At 37.0% G+C, this 21,345-nt stretch overlaps 1 protein-coding gene across 1 annotated transcript; it reads left to right on the top strand.

Moving 5' to 3' along the window:
• Window positions 1–4,434: 4,434 nt before the first annotated feature.
• Window positions 4,435–8,451, top strand: LOC308503790 (olfactory receptor OR51C1-like; the record flags this gene model as incomplete). Its single annotated transcript, XM_081063453.1, has 2 exons — window positions 4,435–4,476; window positions 7,483–8,451. 2 exons carry the CDS (start codon window positions 4,435–4,437, stop codon window positions 8,449–8,451), a joined length of 1,011 nt encoding a protein of 336 aa, XP_080919579.1.
• Window positions 8,452–21,345: the final 12,894 nt, after the last annotated feature.

Genomic DNA, 21,345 nt, shown 5'->3' with positions numbered 1-21,345 from the left:
ACGCAACAACCATCAACACAGTCTAATTTTAGAAAAATCTCATCACCGCAGCAAGAAACCCCATGCTTATTAGCAGCCACTCTGAAGAGAATTTTTTAAAACTAATTTTTCTACCAGATGGTTAAAAGTCATCTCCTTTGTAATTATAAATCACACTCTACCCCGTAACTCCTTAGTATCTATCATTATTCGCAGCAGTCATGTCTCATTAGCCTACCTGTATTTCTTAGTGTCTTCTCTTTACAACTAGGAAAAATAAAACGAATTTATCCATACATATATCTAGTAAATATTTTATGAGTGTCCTATATTTCAAACATCATACTAAGTGCTGAAGATTAATAAAAATATAATATAGTTTTTAATGCCCAGTTTAGTGTAGAAAACTGACAGGTTAACCTATAATTAATTACCAATGCTGATAACCAATGATAAGGTGATCTTAGAGTCATAAACCAAGTGCTTGATGAATATGGTAGGTAAAAATCTCAGTCCAAAATTGAGGTGTGCAGAAATAAAGTTTTATTTACTATTTCATAATTCAATCTATTTCCTATTTTGGAATTCCAGCCCACTAAGAGGAAGAAAACTAATCCCAATAATTTGGGGTTTTCCCCACTTGTGTTCAAATTTTGAGGATCTCATACCACGGAATTTGGGTAGGTGGATGATGAAGTGAGGTGACTAGAGCCCTCTTTAGTCTTTAGTAAATAGTACCCACAGGTTGCTGTAGACTGTCCATCTTCTCTACTTATGGCCCCTTTAGATCCTCAGATATTCTCACCATTCTGGACCATTCTTGAGCATATGGGTCTTGGAGTCATTCTTGATTTCTTTCTCCTACACTCTGCATACAAACCTGCAAATCCTGTTAATACCTTTGAAAATATAACCCGAATTTAATCACTCTACATCACCTCCACAAATGCCCCCTTATCCAAGTCACAATTATCTCTCACTTAGATAATTTCAGCAATTTCCTGACCATTCTTTCTGCTTCTATTCTTATTTCACCCCACTACCCAGTCTATTTCACCACAGAAAATGTCTTGGCTTGAAATAGTTTATTATTTATAATGTAACAAAAACAATAACAAAACAATAATATTTTATTATGGATTCTATGCCCAAGATATTATGCCAGGTATCTGTGGTAAGCAAAATAATGACCCAGGAGATGTCCTCATTCTAAAGCCTGGAACTTGTGAATGTTACCTTCACATGGTAGAAGGAACTTTACAGATATGATATAGACCTTGAGATGGGGAGATCATCCTGTATTATCACAATTGGGCATCACCTGGAAGCTCTTAGAAATACAGAATATCAGATGTACTGAATCATATTGTGCATTTTTGCAAGATACTTAAGGGACTCATGTGACATTCATATTTGAGATACACTGATGTACATCACGTAGGTGTTGGGACAACCTAGACCTGTGTGGTTATATTAGGATTCACTCTTGGTTTTGTGCAATATATGTATATGAGCAAATGTAAAGTGACATGTATTCACCATTAAAGTGTTATATGGGGTGTTTTCATTGCCTTAAAAATCCTCAGTGCTCCATCTATTAATTCCTACCTCCTTCCAGCCCCTACAACCACTGATCCTTTTACTGTCTCCATCATTCTGCCTTTTCCAGAATGTCATATACCGTGTTTCCCTGAAAATAAGACTGGGTCTTACATTATGGTTTACTCCAAAAGATACATTAGGGCTTATGTTCAGGGGATGTCATCCTGAAAAATCATGCTAAGGCTTATTTTCCGGTAACATCTTATTACATGGTAATAAGATGGGAAACACGGTAGATGGAATCATACAGTATGTCGTGTGGGAGACCCTGCTTGCTGCGCCATTTGTCATGCAGGGACTCTGGGTCCCCCTCCCCACATAAGAATGCAGGATGTGGCTAGGCCAAAAAGGAACATCCATGGAGCCATAGGTAGGGGAGTCATACCACTATACTCTCACTGGAGGCTGGAGTCACACGACCTGCAACCTGCTGTCCGCTTTTCTGACTGCCAACCAACCAACTGACTCACCAACCAACACAGCTACGGCAGTTATATCAAGGGGCTAATTGGCTAAACGGTAATAGCTGATGGCCAACTAGTCACAGCCGACGGCCATCTACTACCCGAGCCAGCACCTTTCCACGTGAGGCCGAGAGCCTGGAAACTTATCTCTGGGACTCTGTCCCCACACAGTATTTTGTCATTTCTGATTGGCTTCTTTCACTTAGTAATATGCATTTCAGTTTCTTTCATGTCTTTTCATGGCTAGTAGCTAATTTCTTTTCAGCATAGAATATATTCCATAGTCTGCATGTATAAATTTATTTATGCATTCACCTACTGCAGGACATGTTGGTTGCGTTTAAGTTTTGGTAGTCATGAATAAAGCTGATTGTAGGGATGGAGTCCCAGAGAGCAATTTCCAGGCTCTCGACCTCCGATGGAAAGGTGCTGGCTCGGGTAGTAGATGGTCATCAGCTGTGATCAGATGGGCATCATCTGTAACCGGTTAGTCACTGGCCACTGATATAACTGCTGTGGCTGTGCTAGCAGGCATGGATTGTGGCTAGCAAGTGCAGTTAACAAGAAGATTGTGTATTGTGGATCATGTTGATCCTACTTCCTGTGTCTCACCTGGCCACCAGCGAAACTGCGATACAGAAAGACCCCTCATTGGGTACTGACAGATGTTTGCTTTTGTGTCTCAACCAGCCGCCATGGAGAATATAGTGACATGACTCCCCTATGGGAGTTGTTCCTTTTTGGCCTCACCGTATCCTGTGTTCTTGTGTGGGGAGCAGGAGCTGAGTCCCTGTGTGGGGACAGAGCCAGGAGTGCAGTTTCCAGGCTCTCGGCCTCACGTGGAAAGCTGCTGGCTCAGGTAGTAAATGACCATCGACTGTGATTGGATGTCCATCAGCTGTGGCTAGTTGGCCGTTAGCTGTAACCAGTGGCCAACTAGCCACAGTGACCCATTGGCCACTAATATAACTGCCGTGGCTACACTAGCAGAAAAATAGGGGGTAGCAAGAAGATGGTGGCTGAGCAAGCGGCGGAGTGTGGATTACGGATTGCAGAGAGGCCGATTGCAGCTAGCAAATGGGGAGTTGGTTGGTTGGCAGAAAAGCGGACAGCAGATCGCACGTCATGTGAATCCAGCCTCCAGTGAGACTATAGTGGTGTGACTCCCCTACCTGTGTCTCCGTGGGTGTTCCTTTTTGGCTTCACTGTGTCCTGTGTTCTTATGTGGGGAGCGGGACCAGAGACCCTGCATGACACCCTGCATGACACCCTTCATTACACTGATATAAAAATCCACGTGTAGGTTGTTGTGTATCCATAACTTTTCGGCTCCTTTGGGGAGATCCTAAGGAGTGCAATTGCTGGATTGTATGGTAACAGTATGTTTAGTTTTGTAAGAAACCACCAAACTGTCTGTAGCATTGTGCGTTCCCACCAGCAATGATTGTTCCACATCCTCACCAGGATTTGGTGTCATCACTGTTCTGGGTTTTGGCCTTTCTAATGGGTGTGTAGAGGTATCTCATTGTTGTTTTAAGTTGCATTTTTCTGATAACATATGATGTGGAGCATGTTTTTATATGCTTGTTTGCTGAGTTGCTTCATTTCAAGTTTTCATTTTCCGTGTCTGTGTGCAAGTCAGTAACAACTCCCAAGATATTCAGCATGTCCAGGGAACGTCTTGAGCTCTGAACCAGACACTACTGCACTCGCCTCAGTGAATACAGTTACTCAGCAACTCCTTTCTTACCTGAGTTCTAGGTTTTATGATTGCTGTGACATTGGCAAATGACTGGGTAGCAAACCCATGGGAGAACCATTACCACCACTTCTCCCTTATCTTTGCCTTAAAGCAAAGTTTTGACTTACATCTGTTCAAGGGTCAAATTGCTTTTGAATGAGAACTGCAATTGTAATTCATCTCCAGGACTCTCTTTTGGGGAAGTCAAACTGAAGCTAGACTGAAATGAAATTGCCCTTCATACTCTGCCTGTTTGGGGCACAAAGGGTTAGCAAGACACAGCTGTGTAGAGTTCTCTCCTAGGAATTTGTTACTGCTGGGTAAATGTCTCTCACCAGGCAGCTTCTGGACTCCTTATAAAGGCTCTCTTGCTTAGATCTAATAGTTTTCTATTCCTGAGAACTCCTTATGAGATCTTCTGGCAAAAGAGAATGTCTTTGGAGGTGGTTGAAGGGGATGAGACTGATCAGGGACTGTTTCCCCAGCCTTAGTACAGCAGGGCCTTTCTGCCTATAAGTTTTTTAGGTTGAGATAATACATCTCTTTCCCTCCCCCATTTCTCTCTTTCCCTCACTTGCACTTGCTCGCTTTAAAAGATTCTCTGCTGCTGCCTAAGATGACTCTTCAAACAACAGGGGGCAGGATGAAATGAACTTCCTTTTCAGACCCAAGAATTCTTTTTCCCATGAGGTCAGTATTTTAGTGCATTGAAATCTTTTCTGAATACATCAGGGATTGTAAGACAGTTTATAAAACCAACAGTTTGGAGGAAATTGGTTAACTCAGTAGTATATATTCAACAGATTCACACATTATATATATTGATATATCAATTTGAAAACAATTTCTGTATTGTTCAAGATAGTTTTTAAAATATAGACTATAGTCATGAAGTCATGAGCAGGTATGTATTCGACATTTTTAAAAAATGAAATTCTTTTAAAGTAAGGAGTGGCAACACATGTGGTTTGAAGTCAGAGAAAACAGAGTTCAGTTCTTGAATCTGCCATCATCATGTTGGATAAATGTGAGAAAGTAACATGATTCTGCTAAGTCTGGGTTTTCTAATCTTAACCTCAGTTTTCTCATCTGTAAAAAGGAGCTAATAATATCCAATGAATGTTGTGACAGTGATGGATGTGAAGTTTGGAAGTTGGGGCAGTCTATTTATACGTTCTTGGTGGTCTGGTTACAAGGATGTTTAAATCATAGCCTTGTCTTGGAAGACTTCTCTGTGGGAGAGAAAAAGGCATTTAAATATATTTTTCCAAGAATACTTATTTAATATTTGCTCATTAGTTTTAGTGCAAGAACACCCCAGGGTGGTTTAAGCATCATAGAATTTTTTAAAAAAAGGAAAAGAAAGTTTTAGTAACAAAGTTCCCTACATTAAAATAGTCATTTTATGTTCTCTTTGGTTTTATGAGTTGAAAAAAGATATCATGAGAAGCGTATAGAGCAGTGGAAAGAAAGATTCAGAGAAAGAGATACAATAAACCAAATTGTTTGGTACATAAGAGGCATTTAATACATTATCACTGTTGTTACTAAAGAGAAGACTAGCTTGGATGCTTCGATAATGCATTGGGGTATCTTAATTTATTCGCTATAATTAAAAGAGCATTAACTCGAGAGCTTGCTTGTTTATCTTTAAAGTATAGAAGATAAGCTTTAAAGGTTCTTAATACTTCATCTAGAAAATTTTTTTGTATCACATTGTCTAAATTTGAGCCAAGTCCTAGAATCAATGATGAATACCAGATTAATAAGAAAACTGTTGGTTTATCATCTCTTGTTTTAATATATACCAACATGGTTACCTGAACTTTACATCTAATTTGAGAGGACCATATATCAAGAATGACAATATATGTTTGATATTAAGTGTTTAGGGTCTATAACTATGACTAGATACAATTCATTAATTTATTTATCATACACTCTTAGATTATTACGGCAAGCATTTTTCCCGGCTTTTAGATTACAAGTCTGAGAAAGACTGATGAGGTCCTTGTGTTTTCCTGGGGGTTGTTTTCACCTTAGTGGCTATGCTTGTACAGACTCAATAGCAGATGCTTCTTTTGTCTTTTCCTTAAATACTGCTATTCCTCAGGGCTCTTTCCTCAGACCTCCTTTCCTAGAGATCTGATTATTGATATTTTCACCACTCCTGTGACTTTAACCTAGACATCAGTTTGACAACTCTCAAGACTTATTATCAAGGTGGCATCACAAAGTTCTTGCATGTACGTCACAGGTGAAGAAATGAGGTTTTGTCTACCAACTGATATCCACGTGCTCACTCCAACCTCGTGGATTTTATTTTATTTTGCATTGCCTCAATTCAAGTTTTCCAGCCATTAATTTTTTTAGTGAGTTCTCAAGAGGCTTCCCATATTGCACATTTTTCTCTTCTTTCTTCAAGTAGCTAGAGAAATACTGTTTTGGTCACATTTCCTATAACCAATTCTCACTCAAGTTGAAGCCACTGCCCGTTAATTCAGGGATTGGAATGAAACTCACCAAATTAACTTACACTCAGATATTTTCTTTCCCAGAGTTATGTACAGATGTTCTTGAAGAGTCAGGTCAAATTCTGATTCTGCCCATTGTACACACTGGCACTTTGTAGGTATTTGCCTGTTTTTTGAGAGAATGCATGCATTTTAAAAAACAAACATGCTTTCTGTAGATAAAATAGTTTGTCAGAAAAGTTAGGCCAAGAATCAATATAGAGGAACTTCTTGGATCCTATAGATTTCTTGATGGGTGTGAACGCATGCTCATATCCTAAAACTGAGGATATGGTTCACAATTATCATCTTTCATTTAAACAGAGATGAATCCAGCATCAGTGATGGTTTCTTAGGGAACTCCCTGCCCCAAAACATTTTCAATGCCCTTTGGTGAAAATGGAACATCAGGAAACTTTTGAGTAATTTTTCTGCAATCGATATCCAAGAGCTTCCAATGAGAGACATTGTTCTTGTAGAGGTTACTTTTAAGCTATCTGTCTTTAGGGAGAACTTCCCCTAAGCAATATCAGTTTTACAAATACTACCTGTATAAACATTTTAACACCCATCACCCACTGTGATTTGTTTGCACTGTTTCAACTGGTTCTTTCCTATTATTTAGTTTTTTTCAATAGCTGTTTTGTATTTCTTCAATCAGAAGTATTTTTCTATGAATATTTAATATTATCTTTATTACCTTATTTTTGTTGGGTACACAAGGACTTATAAATCTTAATGACCTCTTAAGGATTTTTTGCCTTGGAATCTGTGAAGTGAAGAAAAGCAGGATGAATTGTCTTTTGTGTTGTCCTATGGTTGCCCGGAAATATCTTATCGGCCCATGGACATACAATCATAGAAATGGAAAATATGTTATCATTATACACTCTAACCTCCTCTTTTATATGTATAAGAAATATACTGAAGTGTAGATCTCACATGTGGGAGTCTCACTATAACCCAGGTGTCCTCATACAATTTAGTGCTCCGTCTCTTTCTCTAATTCACCCAAGATCAACTCCAAATCTAAGAAAAGAATAACTAGGTATGGACTTCCACTGAAGAATATGACAAGGTTCACTAGTGATCCTAAATTATATGACATGTAGAAAACAGTGAAAAAAATTTTCTTTCCTATTTTTTTTTTTTTACAGGACATGCTTTTTTTTTTCCCCTCTAGGGAAATCTACTTCCTTCACTTATCATGCAATACTTCAATCAGAGCATCTTCCGTCCTGCCATCTTCTTTCTCACTGGCATCCCTGGTTTTGAAACTTACCATGTCTGGATCTCCATCCTGTTTTGTTGTCTCTATGTCATTGCCATCTCTGGGAATGGCATGATCTTGTTTGTCATCATCACTGAGTCTAGCCTCCATGAACCCATGTACTATTTCCTTTCCATGCTATCCTTCACGGACCTAGGGCTGTGCCTTTCCACATTGGTCACCGTGTTGGGTATTTTCTGGTTCAATGTTCAAGAAATCAACTTTGATGCCTGCATTGGCCAAATGTTCTTTATCCATGGTTTCACATTCATGGAGTCATCAGTACTCCTGGCAATGGCCTTTGACCGCTTCATTGCCATCTGTAACCCATTGAGATATTCCACAATCTTAACGAATTCAAGGATCACCAAAGTGGGCTTTGCAATCGTTATTAGGGGAACGACAGCTCTAGTGCCTTTACTCCTGCTCCTTAAGCATCTCTCCTTCTGCCATAGTCATGTTCTGCACCATTCATACTGTTTCCATCCTGATGTAATGAAGCTTTCATGCACAGATACCAAGATCAACAGTGCTTTTGGCCTGGCCATTGTCATCTCTACTGCTGGCTTGGACTCTGTCTTGATCCTCCTCTCCTATGTTCTGATCATCCACTCTGTGCTCAACATTGCCTCCCCAGAGGAGCGGATAAAGGCCTTTGGTACGTGTGTCTCACACATAAGTGCTGTTGCCATCTTCTATATCCCGATGATCAGCTTGTCACTGGTGCATAGATTTGGGAAGCATGCCCCTCCCCTTGTGCACACATTCATTGCCAATGTTTATCTGCTCGTCCCTCCTGTAATGAATCCCATAATCTATAGTGTGAGGACCAAGCAAATTCGCAAAGCTGTGCTCAAAATATTCCGTTCTAAACTGATTTAAGAAATTGTTGGAATACCATATCTTGACAAAGTCTGCTCTGATTCATGTTTGATCATTTACCAGTATGGATTAAAACTGTACCTTGAAAAAGCAGGTTTATACCTGCTTTCACTCTATTCTGATGATCTAGTAACTTACTATTTACACAGTAAATTCTTTGAGAGCAGGGACTGTGTCTGGTGTACTTCCATAAGTACTTTACTGGGCATAGAATAGGGTTTTGGTTAAAACATGTTTGTGACCCTGGACAAATGAAGTCATGCTTTGAGGTCTAGACAGTCTCACCACCTCTGGAGTATGTTGCTATTTAAAGATATCTGATACAATTTAGATCAGTAGGAAAGTCTAGGTTTCAGTAATTCTTACAGTTGATGATTATTCCCCAAAACAGATTATTCATGGCTAAGAAACATGAGTAAGTATACTGAGTGAGAAGAAATGTGAATAGAAAAGGTAGTTTCCTAATTTAAAAAGAGTCCTTCAGGTCTCTGAAGGGGTGGCCTTGTTCTTATGGCTGGTTCTTAGTCTTGTGGTTGGCAATGAACTTTTTTCCCCCCTCAGATAGTCATTTTTGAAGTGAATGCCTCTTTGAAGGAATGGCTTGGCAATCAAAGCTTAAGTCAGGCACTTACCTTACAAAAACAGAAAAACCAACTATAAGAAGTCTGTACATTTTCACAAATTTTGTGCTTTTTTAAATAGACCTTTTGAAACAATGCTTGTTTAAGACTGTTTCAGCCAATGCTGAAAATAAGTCTGGTTAATTTGATGTAGAATTTGGAAGGACAGATGATGGGGTGTCTGCTAAATGTTTTGAGCACATTGAGATTCTGTTTAAAAATATTTCCTAAGTTGGTATTTCTGTATGATGGGTATATTATGGCTTAGGGGGAAAATTTGATATTCTTACCATTCAGGTTGATATTGACAGCAAACATGGAACTGAAATATATTATGGAGACTCAAAGTACCCAACTTCCTCAGTTGCTTGATAAAGAGCTGAAGAAGAGTGCTTTTCTAGAAAAAGAGAAAGATTAAATCCTATGCTGAGCAATTTCTATTATGTTATTTAGATTAAAATGTTTTAGAATGCCAGTACTTCCATGACATGGATCCTGCCCCCCTGTGTAGCTTTATCACTTGCCACTTGCTCCCCTACTTGAACTCATGGTTCCAGGCATACTGAATAATTTATTAGTCACCTCTGTTCTTCCTGTGCTCTGTTCTCCCTTGTCTCCTGACAGACCTGGAGCTGATCTTCCAGGAGGATGAATTCATGCTCTTCTGTGCTCTCGTCATAAACATGCCCTGTTGTAATCCCCAAGTTTTACATCTGTTTCTTTACTGGGATTTAAGCATTTGAAGGGAAATGACTTTGTGCTATTCTTTGTATGACCAGCGCAATACTCTGGAATGTGATAGGTACTTAAAATGTTTTGCAAAAGAGTTAACAAATCTGCTTCCCTTCTTCTTCTCCCTTCTTTTTAGCCGAAGCAAAGTTTTCTAAAAAAAGTACAAAATTCATCGAAGTGAAGAAGATACATTTATCAGCTGGGTGTGGAGGTAGTGGAGGATCAGGAGTGAATGCATGCATAGAACAGGTTTTCTTGTTTGGAATTTTACACTTACAAAGTGACTTTTAACAAAATTTTATCAAGATATAAGATCAAAGAACTACAGCACCAGTCTTTGCAAAAGTAAGTGTAACGAGGCAGAAGGAAAGAAAATTATGAGGGAGAATAAACCCTTGGGAAGCTTCATACTCTGGGAGCACAAAAAAGTCCACTAGGAGTTTTCTGATTAAGAAATTTCAGGTAGCCTGAATTGTAGCGCCTTACATATGCCATCTACCCTGAGTAGTAAACTTCCCCAACTCCTCAGGGTCTTTCCTGGCATACAGGGTAGGGAAGACCATATCTCCATACTTTGTAAGTAAAACTGATTCATTCAGGGAAAAATCAGACTACACACACTGGTTTTCTTTAAGAATGAAAAAAGATTTTATTAACTGCAAAGAACTCTCATGGGTGCCTAAGAAAAATTGTGGAAAACTCCTTCCTACACTCTGTATTTCCGGGGATGTTCTCTTCTAACTGATGGGGTTCAGTTGATCCATGCGTCATATGTTTCGCTTCTAGGAGTAAGTTGTCAGTGCTCATGCAATTAGTTAGATGTGAGTTTTGGGTTGAGTTACATTCCAAAACGGTTGCCTAAGGCCAGGAGGCATACTGCCAAGGACTACCACCACCATCATCCTCATTCCCGTTTTCACTTACCATTGTTAAATGCTTCCCATGTAATAGGCAGCATATTAGATGTTTTACAAATGAGCTACTAATTTCACAGAAGTAAAATCTGATATAAAGTTGTTATTTGGAGAACCTCACTAGTTGGTGACAGATCCAACATTTGAATCTAGGTTTGTCTGACCCTATAACCATATTGTTCACTCTCTGTAATCAGAGGAGAGAGATAACGCATGGTAACCCCCCCCCCCCAGAACTGGCAGTGTGCTCTTATAGTTGGTTTGGAGCAGTATCTTATAAAAAGAGAATTACTATCAATAAATGGGGGAGATGGCATATAAACATTTATTCTATAATAAAAGAACAGTCTTCCATCAGAAAACAACAGCAGAAAACAAATATAACATGTATACACATATAGGAATGAACACATACAGATGTGGGAATGAGAGCTTAGTAAGTTAATTCCAATTGTCACATGTGTAATTTCAGGAAACATAGCATGACTTAAGTAGGCAAAACAGGAATTTGTTGAGGACCTGATTTATTTTCAGAATTCTTGGTTTACAACTCTTAGACTTAATTTACATCAAGTGTATATTGTTATTCAGAAAAAAAATGCAAGGCATTTGGAATATAATAATGGATAAGCAATGACTCACCTGCAAGTAGTTTTGTTATATTTTTCAGTCAGACAGGCATATTTTCAAATAACTTATGATCACACAATTTAATAACCACTATTCTAGATACATAAATAAAAAAAAAAGAAGTGCTTCCAGAGAAAAAGTAATTTCTTCAGACTGCACATAGAGAAGGTGATGCCACAAATGCTTCCAGAAATAAATAAATTAATGTTGAACTTATAAATGGATCAATGGAGGAAATAATGACTCTAAAGAACTTAGGCTTTTTCAAAGAAGAGTGGAAAGCACATGAATTAAGCAAAGCACAGCAGTGTGAAAGAGCTTGCTACATTTGGTAGTTTGGTGAAGTAGGAAAATCCCAGACTGACTACATGAAAAGGTTCCGGGGGTTGGGAAGAGGTTAGGTAGCAGTCAGAGTCAGTTTTGCTCAGATTGGGAAGATCCTTGACTGCTATAGTAAAGAGATAAAGAGTTTCAACTGTGCTGAAGGCAATGAAGAGCTCTGTACGAGGAGTGACATGAAGATATATATTTTTGAGATCACACTGGCACCAACAAGGAGAAACTCAGGACAGGAAAATTACTTACGGGAATACTGCTGTAGTTCCTGCAAAAACTAATGAGAGTTTTGTATAAAATGGAGGTGATGGAACTGGAAGATAAAGATGGTCAATTAAAGACCATTTCAGAAGTTGAACCTGTTTAAGTTTGGAGACTGGATGGCCTAGTCAATTGTGTAGGCAGAATGCTGAAAGGACCCTCAAGGTTCCTGCCCTCTATGTACTCGTCCAGTATAAAACATACCCCTTGAGTGTGAATGGACCTAATGAATGTGCTGGGGTACCACTCCTGTTATTATGTTACATTATATGGCAAAGGGAGTTTGCAGATGTTAATAAGGTCTCTGACTACTTGACTTTGAGTTAATCAAAAGGGAGAATATGCTGGGTGGGCCTGGCCTAATCATGTGAGCCTTTAAATGAGACAAGAAGCAGCAGATTAGAAGATGCAAGATGTCATGTTGTGAGAGGTCCACATGGCTGGGACTGAGGTTAGTCTCTAGGAGCTAAGAACAGTGAGGCTCCAGCCAGCAGGAAAACAGAGACCTCAGTTCTACACCACAACAACAACCGAATGAGTCTGGAATAGGACTCTGAGCTCCACATGAGAACACAGTCCTGCCTGAAACCTCGATTTTAGCCTTGTGAGATCCTGAACAGAGGTCCTACTTACACTGTGCTCAGACGCCTGACATTACCAAAATGTGAGATAATGTATGTGTCTTGTTTTAAATCATGCATTTGTGGGAGTTTTTTTTTTTTTTTAATGTAGCAATTGTATGTTTCAGTCCAAAGAGAAGCCAGATTTCAACTGTAGGTGTGAATTATTAAAAAGGAAAATGAAGGTAAACAAATGTTCAAAAACTTGTTGATGAAGGGAAGGAGACACATGAAACATGGAGGCAGGGTTAATAGGTTTTTTTTTTGTTTTTACAGTTTTAATTTAGTTTGTTTACTTATTTAATTGAATGTTAATTTCCATTTCTTGGGAAAATTTTACAACAATAACATTTATTTTTAGCATACACACATATTTCAAGAGGTGCTGTTGAGTTTGGAATCTATCACTAATTATTTCTTTTCGTGCCATCAATTCGTTCATTTTAATCTCTATGTTGGAATGACTGATGATTAAAATTAATAGTTCAAATATGTTTTTTATTTTTATTTATTTATTTTTATTAGTTTCAGGTGTACAAAACAATGTACTAGTTAGACACTTATCATTTATATCCCTCATAAAGTGATAACCCTCCTCCCCCAATCTACTACCCCTCTGACATCTCATACAGCAGTTACATTTCCACTGTCTCTATTCCTAAAGCTGTACTCCACTTCTTGTGAATGTGTGTGTGTGTGTGTGTGTGTGTGTGTGTGTGTATATACATACACATACATATATAAAATCATAGTTGACATTCATTATTCTTCAGCTTCAGGTGTACAGCGCAGTGATCAGGCATCTACATCATCCCTGAAGTGGTCTCCCTAATAAGACAAGTGTCCATCAGATACTCTACAAAATCTTTCCAACATTATTGATTATATTCCCCAAACACTGACTTTTGTATCTCTGTGGCAATCTTGTGGTAACCAATGGTGCTTTCTAATTCCCTCATCTTCTCCCTCATCCCCAACCTCCTCCCATCTTGCAGCCCTCAGTTTTTCCTCTGTACTTCTGAGACTGTTTCTGATTAGTTCATTCATTTATTTAAAGAAGATTTTAGGTGTTGACAGAATTTATATATATTATATATATGTATAATATATTTAAGCTTTGCTTTACCAATTTGTTTTTTTTAAATCATTTACTCCAGTTGGGAGAATGAATAGACACTGTGTATTTGGGAAATTATGGAAATATATAGAAAAAGCACTTGAAACATTTTGATGCAAGTATAGGAGATTAAAATAAGGAATACAAGGAGATCATGCAAATTTTATTATACATGATCAAAAATTGGATTTTCTACTCATTTCCAGCTCCACATTTTTGTTGAATCATTTTTTAAAGATTATTATTAAAATATAGCCAACATACAATATTATATTAGTTTCAGGTGTACACCATAGTTATTCAACATTTATATATCCAAAGAAGTGATTACCATGATAAGTCCAGCAATCATCTGACACTGTATGATGCTATCTCAATATTATTGACTATATTCCCTATGCTGTACATTACATCCACATGACTTATTTGTTTTATACCTGGAAATTTGGATCTCGTATTCCCTTTCACCTTTTTCCACTTTTTAAAAATTTCAATTACACTTGACCTTTAATATGATTTTATATTAATTACAGGTGTACAGCATAGTGGTTAGACATTATTATAATTTATGAAGTGATCCCTCTGACAGGCCTAGTACTCACCTGGCACTGTACATAGTTATTACCATATTATTGACTATATTCTCTGTGCTTTACATTCTCATGACTATTTTGTAACTACCCATTTGTACTTCTTAATTCCTCCACATTTTTCACCCTGCCCTCAACTCCCTCCCATCTATTATCCCAACAAATTATACCCATCTGAAACCATACATAGTTATTACAATATTACTGGCTATATTCCATGCTATACCCTACATCCTCATGATTACTGTGTAACAACCAATTTCTACTTCTTAATCCCTTCCCCTTTTGCACTCCCAACCTTTCTCCCATCTGGCAACCATAAATATGTTCTCTTTATGAGTTTGTTTCTGTTTTGTTGTTTTATTTTGTTCTTTAGATTACACATATAAGTGAAATCACATTGCATCTATCTTTCTCTGTCTTACACTCTACTCGGTATTGTACCCTCCAGGTCTATCCATGCCACTGCAGATGGCAAGGGGAAAGAGAAACATTAAAGCAGGATCTCTTCTCCCACCCTTCCTTCTCCCCCTACTGCCGTCCATGTTATAACCCATATAGAAGTCAGTCCTCAAGGGGACCTGTGAGATACTATCCATTTGTGTCAACACCTTAGAATGTCAAGAAAAGCACAGAAGAATGAGCAGGAGATGTGTATATATATATATACACATCTCCTGCTCATTCATATATATATATATATATATATGTATATATATATATATGTGTATATATATGTCACAGAGTCATCAGGAGAAAAATTCACTCATATATAAATATATACTTGCTAGTATATTTATATATATAAATTATATATATATGTGTATATAGATGTATATATATACATATATATATATACACCTATATATATATATGATATATATTCTTCACTGTGTGGTCTTTTATATATTTAATATTTTATGTTTATATTTTCATGGGTATTGTTTCTATACTGCCTTCTGTACTGTGAGGAAGGGATAAAATATCCTATCATGGGGAGGGAGAATGCACAATTAGCTTTTCATCTGGACATAGAGGTTCTCTGTTTCTTCCCAATGTTGCCAGAGAGTTAAAGCACAGAATTTAGACAAATTTCTCTGTGGCCTAAAATAGAGCACAAAGAGGACCAGGTTGGTGTTAAAGAGACAGAAGTAAAAATAACCAGATTTTTAAATGGAGTTCTCCAATCTAACACTTCAGAACTTGGAACGTCCCTTCAATAGCTTCTAGTTTTTCTGCAATATTCTTTTGTACAAAACTTTGCTATTGTTTCATCTTTCAATGTTATTTCATCATCTTTCATAGATTTTCCAAATTTATACATCATAATTATACTCTTACTTCTCCAGTGATACTGTTGATTTAATCTTTATTTCAAAACTATATTCTCCCTATTCTCCACTTTCTTTATAATCTTGAATTCTTCTTCTTTTTTTAATTAAAATGTATTGGGGTGACAATAATAAATAAAATTACATAGGTTTCATGTACACAATTCTGTAACACACCATCTATATATCACGTTGTGTGTTTACCACTCAGGTAAGGGATAAGGGGGTGAGGGATGGTAGATGAGAGTAGATGAGGGTAAATGGGGTCAAATATATGGTGATGGAAGGGGAACTAACTCTGGGTCCTTCTGTCCTTCTGAATCCTTCTTTTGTTTTTGATGTAACAGTGTTGTTATTGTGATACAATTCACATGCAATACAATTCATCCTTTGAATATGCAGAATTTAATGGTTTGTATTATATTCACAGAGTTGTGCAACTATCACCTCAAAAAATTTTAGAACATTTTTATAATCACAAAAGAAATACTTAGCAACTTCTTTCCTACCTGTGTTCTTTGTCTTATGATTGCTGTGAGACTGGCAAATGACTAGTGAGCAAATGTGGGTAATTCATTAACACCATTTATCCTTTACTTTTGCTCTATGCAAAGCTTTGACTTACAGCTGTTCAGGGTCAAGTTGCTCTTGAATGAGAACTGCAATCATAATTCATCTCTAGGACTCTCCTTAGGGGAAGTAAGAGTGATCTAGACTGAGAAAAATTTGCCCTTCGTTTGTGGCACAGAGGATTAGCAGGACATAGGTATATAGAGTTCTATCCTAGGAATTTGTGTTTCTGCTGCATAAATGGCTCTCACCAGGCAACTTCTGGTCTCCTTATAAAGGCCCCTCATCCTCAAATCTGACAGCCATCTTCCTGAGAACACCCTATGAGTTCTCCTGGCAAACAAGAACCTCTCTGGAGATAGTTTAAGGGGACGAGACTGATCAGGGACTGTTCCCCTAACCTTAGGACAGAAGGACCTTTATGGCAGTAAGATTGTGAGTTTGGAAGAATATCTCTCTTTTTAGACTTTAAACAACTCTCTGATCAACAGACAACAGGTTCTGGCAAGGATGTGGTAAAAAGGGAACCCTTATATATTGTTGGTGGAAATGTAAATTGGTCCAATCACTATAGAAAACAATATGGAGTTTCCTCAAAATATTGAAAATAGATCTTCCATACAATCCAGCAATTTCACTTCTAAGTATATGCCCAAAAGAAATGAAAACAGGATTTGGAAGTGATACATGTACTTCTATGTTATTGCAGCCTTATTCATAATAACCAAAATATAGAAACAGTCCAAATGCTCATCAATGGATGAAGAGATAAAAAAGATATGGTACATATACACAGTGGAAACAGTGGAATATTATTCACCATGAGGAAAGAATATATTCTTCAATTTGTGACAACATGGGTAGAATGTGAACACATTATTCTAAGTAAGATAAGTCAGACAGAGCAAACAAGTACTATTTTGATATCACTTATATGTGGAATTTAAAAATGCTAAACCTTTAAAAAACATAGAGTAAAATGGTGATTACCAGAGAATTGGGGATGGATAAAAGTGATGGTGCTTAAGGGAACAAACTTATAAATGAGTAGTAAATAAGCCATAGAGATCTAATATACAATATAATGAATAATAGGCCAAAATATTATACTGTAATTATATAATGTAATAAATATTGCTACATCAGAAATCATATTATAATACATAAATGTATCAAAGTAATCTGATATGCACCTTAAACATATATAATGTTACACATCAAATTTATTTAAAAACAAACAAACAAATAAACGACGAACCAGTAAATAAAAAAGACTCTGCTGCTGCCTGAGCTGACTTTTCAAAGAGCAGGAGACAGGATCAAATGACCTCCCCTTCCATAGCCAAGAATTCTTCTTTGCATGAGGTCAGTGGTTAGTGCCTTGAAATCTTTTCTGAATACATCAGGGACTGCATAACCTTCAGATAGTTAATAAGACTAACAGTTCAGAGGAAATTAGTGAACTCAGTAGTATGTATTCAATGAATTCATGTATTGTCAATTTAAAAATAATCGCTGCAATGTTTAAAATAGTTATTACCACTATAGACGACAGTCATGAGCATGTGATCATTCATTCCACATTTAAAAAAAATTAAGTCATTTTAAAATAAGAATTGGCAAAAGCATGACATTTGGAGTCAAAAAGAAAAAAGTTTAATTTCTGAATCTGCTTGTTGGGTGAGTGTGAGAAGGTAACATGATTCCCCTGAGCTTCAGTTTTCTAATCTTAGCCTCAGTTCTTCCATCTTAAAAAAGAGCTAATGAGACCAATGCATGTTCTTGCGATAGCAATGGATGTGAAGCTTTGTAACGGAAGCTGCCTATTTATATGTTCCTAGTGGTCTGGCTATAGCAGTGTCTCGGGGGGAAAAGAGACATTTAAATATCTTTCCAAAAATAGTTATTTATATTGGCTTAATTTCAGTGCAAGAAGACTCAAGGTTGGTTTAAGAATCATTTAATTAAAAAAAAAAAAAAGAAACTCTGAGGTGACCTATGGACTTCGAGTGATAGTGTCAGCGTAGGTTTATCAATTGTAACAAATGTGCTATTTGGTGGGAATTTTGCTAATGAGGGAGGCTGCGCATGTCTGAGGGTAAGCTGTATTTGGGAATTCCCTGTACCTTCCTCTCACCTTAGCTGTGAACTTAAGTCTGCTCTAAAAAAAATAAAGTTTCTTAAAAAACAACAAAAGTTAAATAGAATATTTAACGTTTTTCATTCTGATTATTCCTATATCCAGAATTGACACCTCTCTGTTAATTTAAATGCACTTTAAAATTTTTAAATTGTATTTTATAATCCACTATATGAAGATTTTTTCACTGATCAAAAAAAAATCGTAAGCAGTTTTTTCATGCCATATGAGAAACCACACATACATACACACACACACACACACACACACAACCACACACACACATCAAAAGAAAGAATGGGATGCTGTGAAAAGGAAAAGGAAAAAAAATGAATAAAAGGAAACCTTTTTCTGCTCCCAAGCTCTGCAAATTGAGTTCACTGCATTAGAATAGTCCTATTATTTCCCAGGAGTTTCCTCATTAAGAGATTTTAGGCAGCCAATCATGGCTCCTTAAACATGCCATCCACTCCTGAGTAGAACACCTCCCAGCTCCTGAAGGCCCTACCTGGCAAACAGGGTAGGGGAGATCGCATCTCCGTACTTTGTAAGTAAAACTATTGCATTCAGGGAAACCATCAGACTTTATACATATTCGTTTCCTTTAAGAACGAGGAAGATTTATTAACTGCAATTAGCTTTCATGGATGCCTAAGGAAAACTGTGGAAAGCTTTTTCCTGAAATCTGTATTTGGGGACATTATATTTCAACTGATTGAGTTCTATTGGTCTATGGGCCCCTATGTCTTGATGCTTAGAACAATTTGTTAGCCTGCTCTTGTAATTGTGTTTTCTGGTTAGTTGTGTCACATTTCAAAACCATCATCTAAAGGCAGCTGGCACTACGACCACCATTTACCACCAACATCACCCTCATCCTCATCAACATTTACCATTACTAAATGCCTCCCATGTACTAGTTAGCAGATTAAATGCCTTGTAAATGTTATCTCATTTAATCCTTACCAATTAATGCTTTTGGTAAACTACCAATTTCCCAGAAGTAGAATCTAATGTAAAGTGCTTGTTTGGAGAACCTCAGCTTGTTGATGGCAGAGCCAGCATTCGCACATAGGTTTGCCTGATCCTACAACCATATCAGTGACTTTCTATAAGAGAAGAGACATAACTCAGAACCTACAACACGCTCTTAGTGTGACACTGGACTATTTTTTTCATATAAGGAGAGAATTACTTTTAAAAAATGGAGGGAAGCATATAAAAATTTACTCTGAAACCCTAGGACGGAATCTTCCAGCAAACCCAACACACACACACACTCACACACACACACACATACACACACACACACACACACCTCACTTTGTGAGAATAAAGGAGAGTTCAGTGATATTCTTCCAAAAGTCACATATGTAATTTCAGGCTACATGGCATGAATTAAATGGTCAAAGCTGTCATGTGTTGAGATCCTGATATATTTCCAGAATCAATGATCAGTTGGATTTAATTTGTATCAGAAAGTATCTATCATCTTCTCACACTGCACAATAAAGTGCAAGATATTGGGACTATAATGGTGAAAAACAGTGATATACCTGCCAGTAGCTTATTTTAGTTGAGGAGGCTTATTTTCAAATGACTTATGACCACACAATGGAATGACCACTATGCCAGGTGTATGTATAAAAAGGATGTGACTCCAGAGGAAGAAGCAATTCCTTCTGACTTGAGAAGGTGATGTTACAAAATGCTTCCAGAAGTAAATAAATTAATGTTGAATCTGTAAATTGACCAAAGGAACAAATAATGAGTCTAAAGAATTTAGGCTCATTCAAAGAAGAGTGGGAAGTATGCGAATTAAACAAAGCACAGCAGTGTGAAAGAAGAAAGTTATTCGTGTTTCTTCTCAGAGCAGAAAGACATCTATATATTCATTCTTTCCTCAGTGTTTAGAAACTTTGACATTCCTTACCCACATTCCATACCTTGATGATGATAATTCCATGCAGGATCCCCGTTACCTTTATTTTTTTTTCAAATACCTCCCACTTTATTATTTTCATTGTGTTTCGAGTATAGTCCAACGTTACTTTATTTTATGTTTCCTTAACACTCGGTATTTGCCCTGTTGATATTTGCTGATATCAGAGGATTATTTAACTCAGGTTCATAATTCTGTTCTATTTTACTTTTTATTAAATTTATTGGGGTGACATTGGTTAGTAAAATTATAAAGGTTTCAAGTGTACAACTCTATAATACATCATATATTGCATTGTGTATTCATGACCCAGAGTTAGTTCTCCTTCCATCACCATGTAGTTGACACTCTTTTCCTCTTCTACAGCCCCCTTACCCCCTTCCCCTCTGGTAACCAGTAAACTGTTGTTTGTGTCTATGAGTTTTTGTTTGTTTGTAGTTATCTTGATTGCTTATACTTGTTATATGGTTTGAAAGTTAATTAGGTACAGTTCAAGTTATGACATTGCAAACAGAATGTATGTTCATGCAGGTTATTATCACAACTACTAACAGATAGTAGGGGCTCAACAAATGTTAGCTTTTTATTATGATCGAATATAATCAACTTGATTGAAATAAAGTATCCAGGAGATGAAGAGAAGATTTCTTTTTGGACCACTAAAAGCTAACTTACTTTATTGACTACATAGAATTATTGCATATATTGTTTGCTGTTATCTAAAATTTCATACAACCCTATAGCCACATTTCAACAAATATTTATTGACTGCCTACCATGTGGAGTCAGGAAGTGATGGGTACAATCTCCATGAACAGGCATGTAAATTTAAATAAAATAGGTCATTTTTAGATTTGTGTACAAATTCTGTATCCTCATATAATTGTTCATTTCCTGTTTTCTGCTCCTTTATTACATGTGCTCTTAGTTTTCTTTTGAAATCAATCTTTATGATCTTTTTATATAATATAGATATTGTCTTTTATAAGTATTTACCTGGTGGAATAATTAATTTCAGGTTGAATGCATTATAAATATACAATTTATTATTGCAGGATACTCAGATTAAGATTCTGCAGTTTGAGTTCAAC

This window comes from Rhinolophus hipposideros (genome assembly GCF_964194185.1).
Source record: "Rhinolophus hipposideros genome assembly, chromosome: 10".
In the NCBI taxonomy this organism is placed as follows: domain Eukaryota; kingdom Metazoa; phylum Chordata; class Mammalia; order Chiroptera; family Rhinolophidae; genus Rhinolophus; species Rhinolophus hipposideros.
The sequence above is the reverse complement of the archived record's forward strand: the minus strand, read 5'-3'. Positions and strand labels throughout refer to the sequence as shown.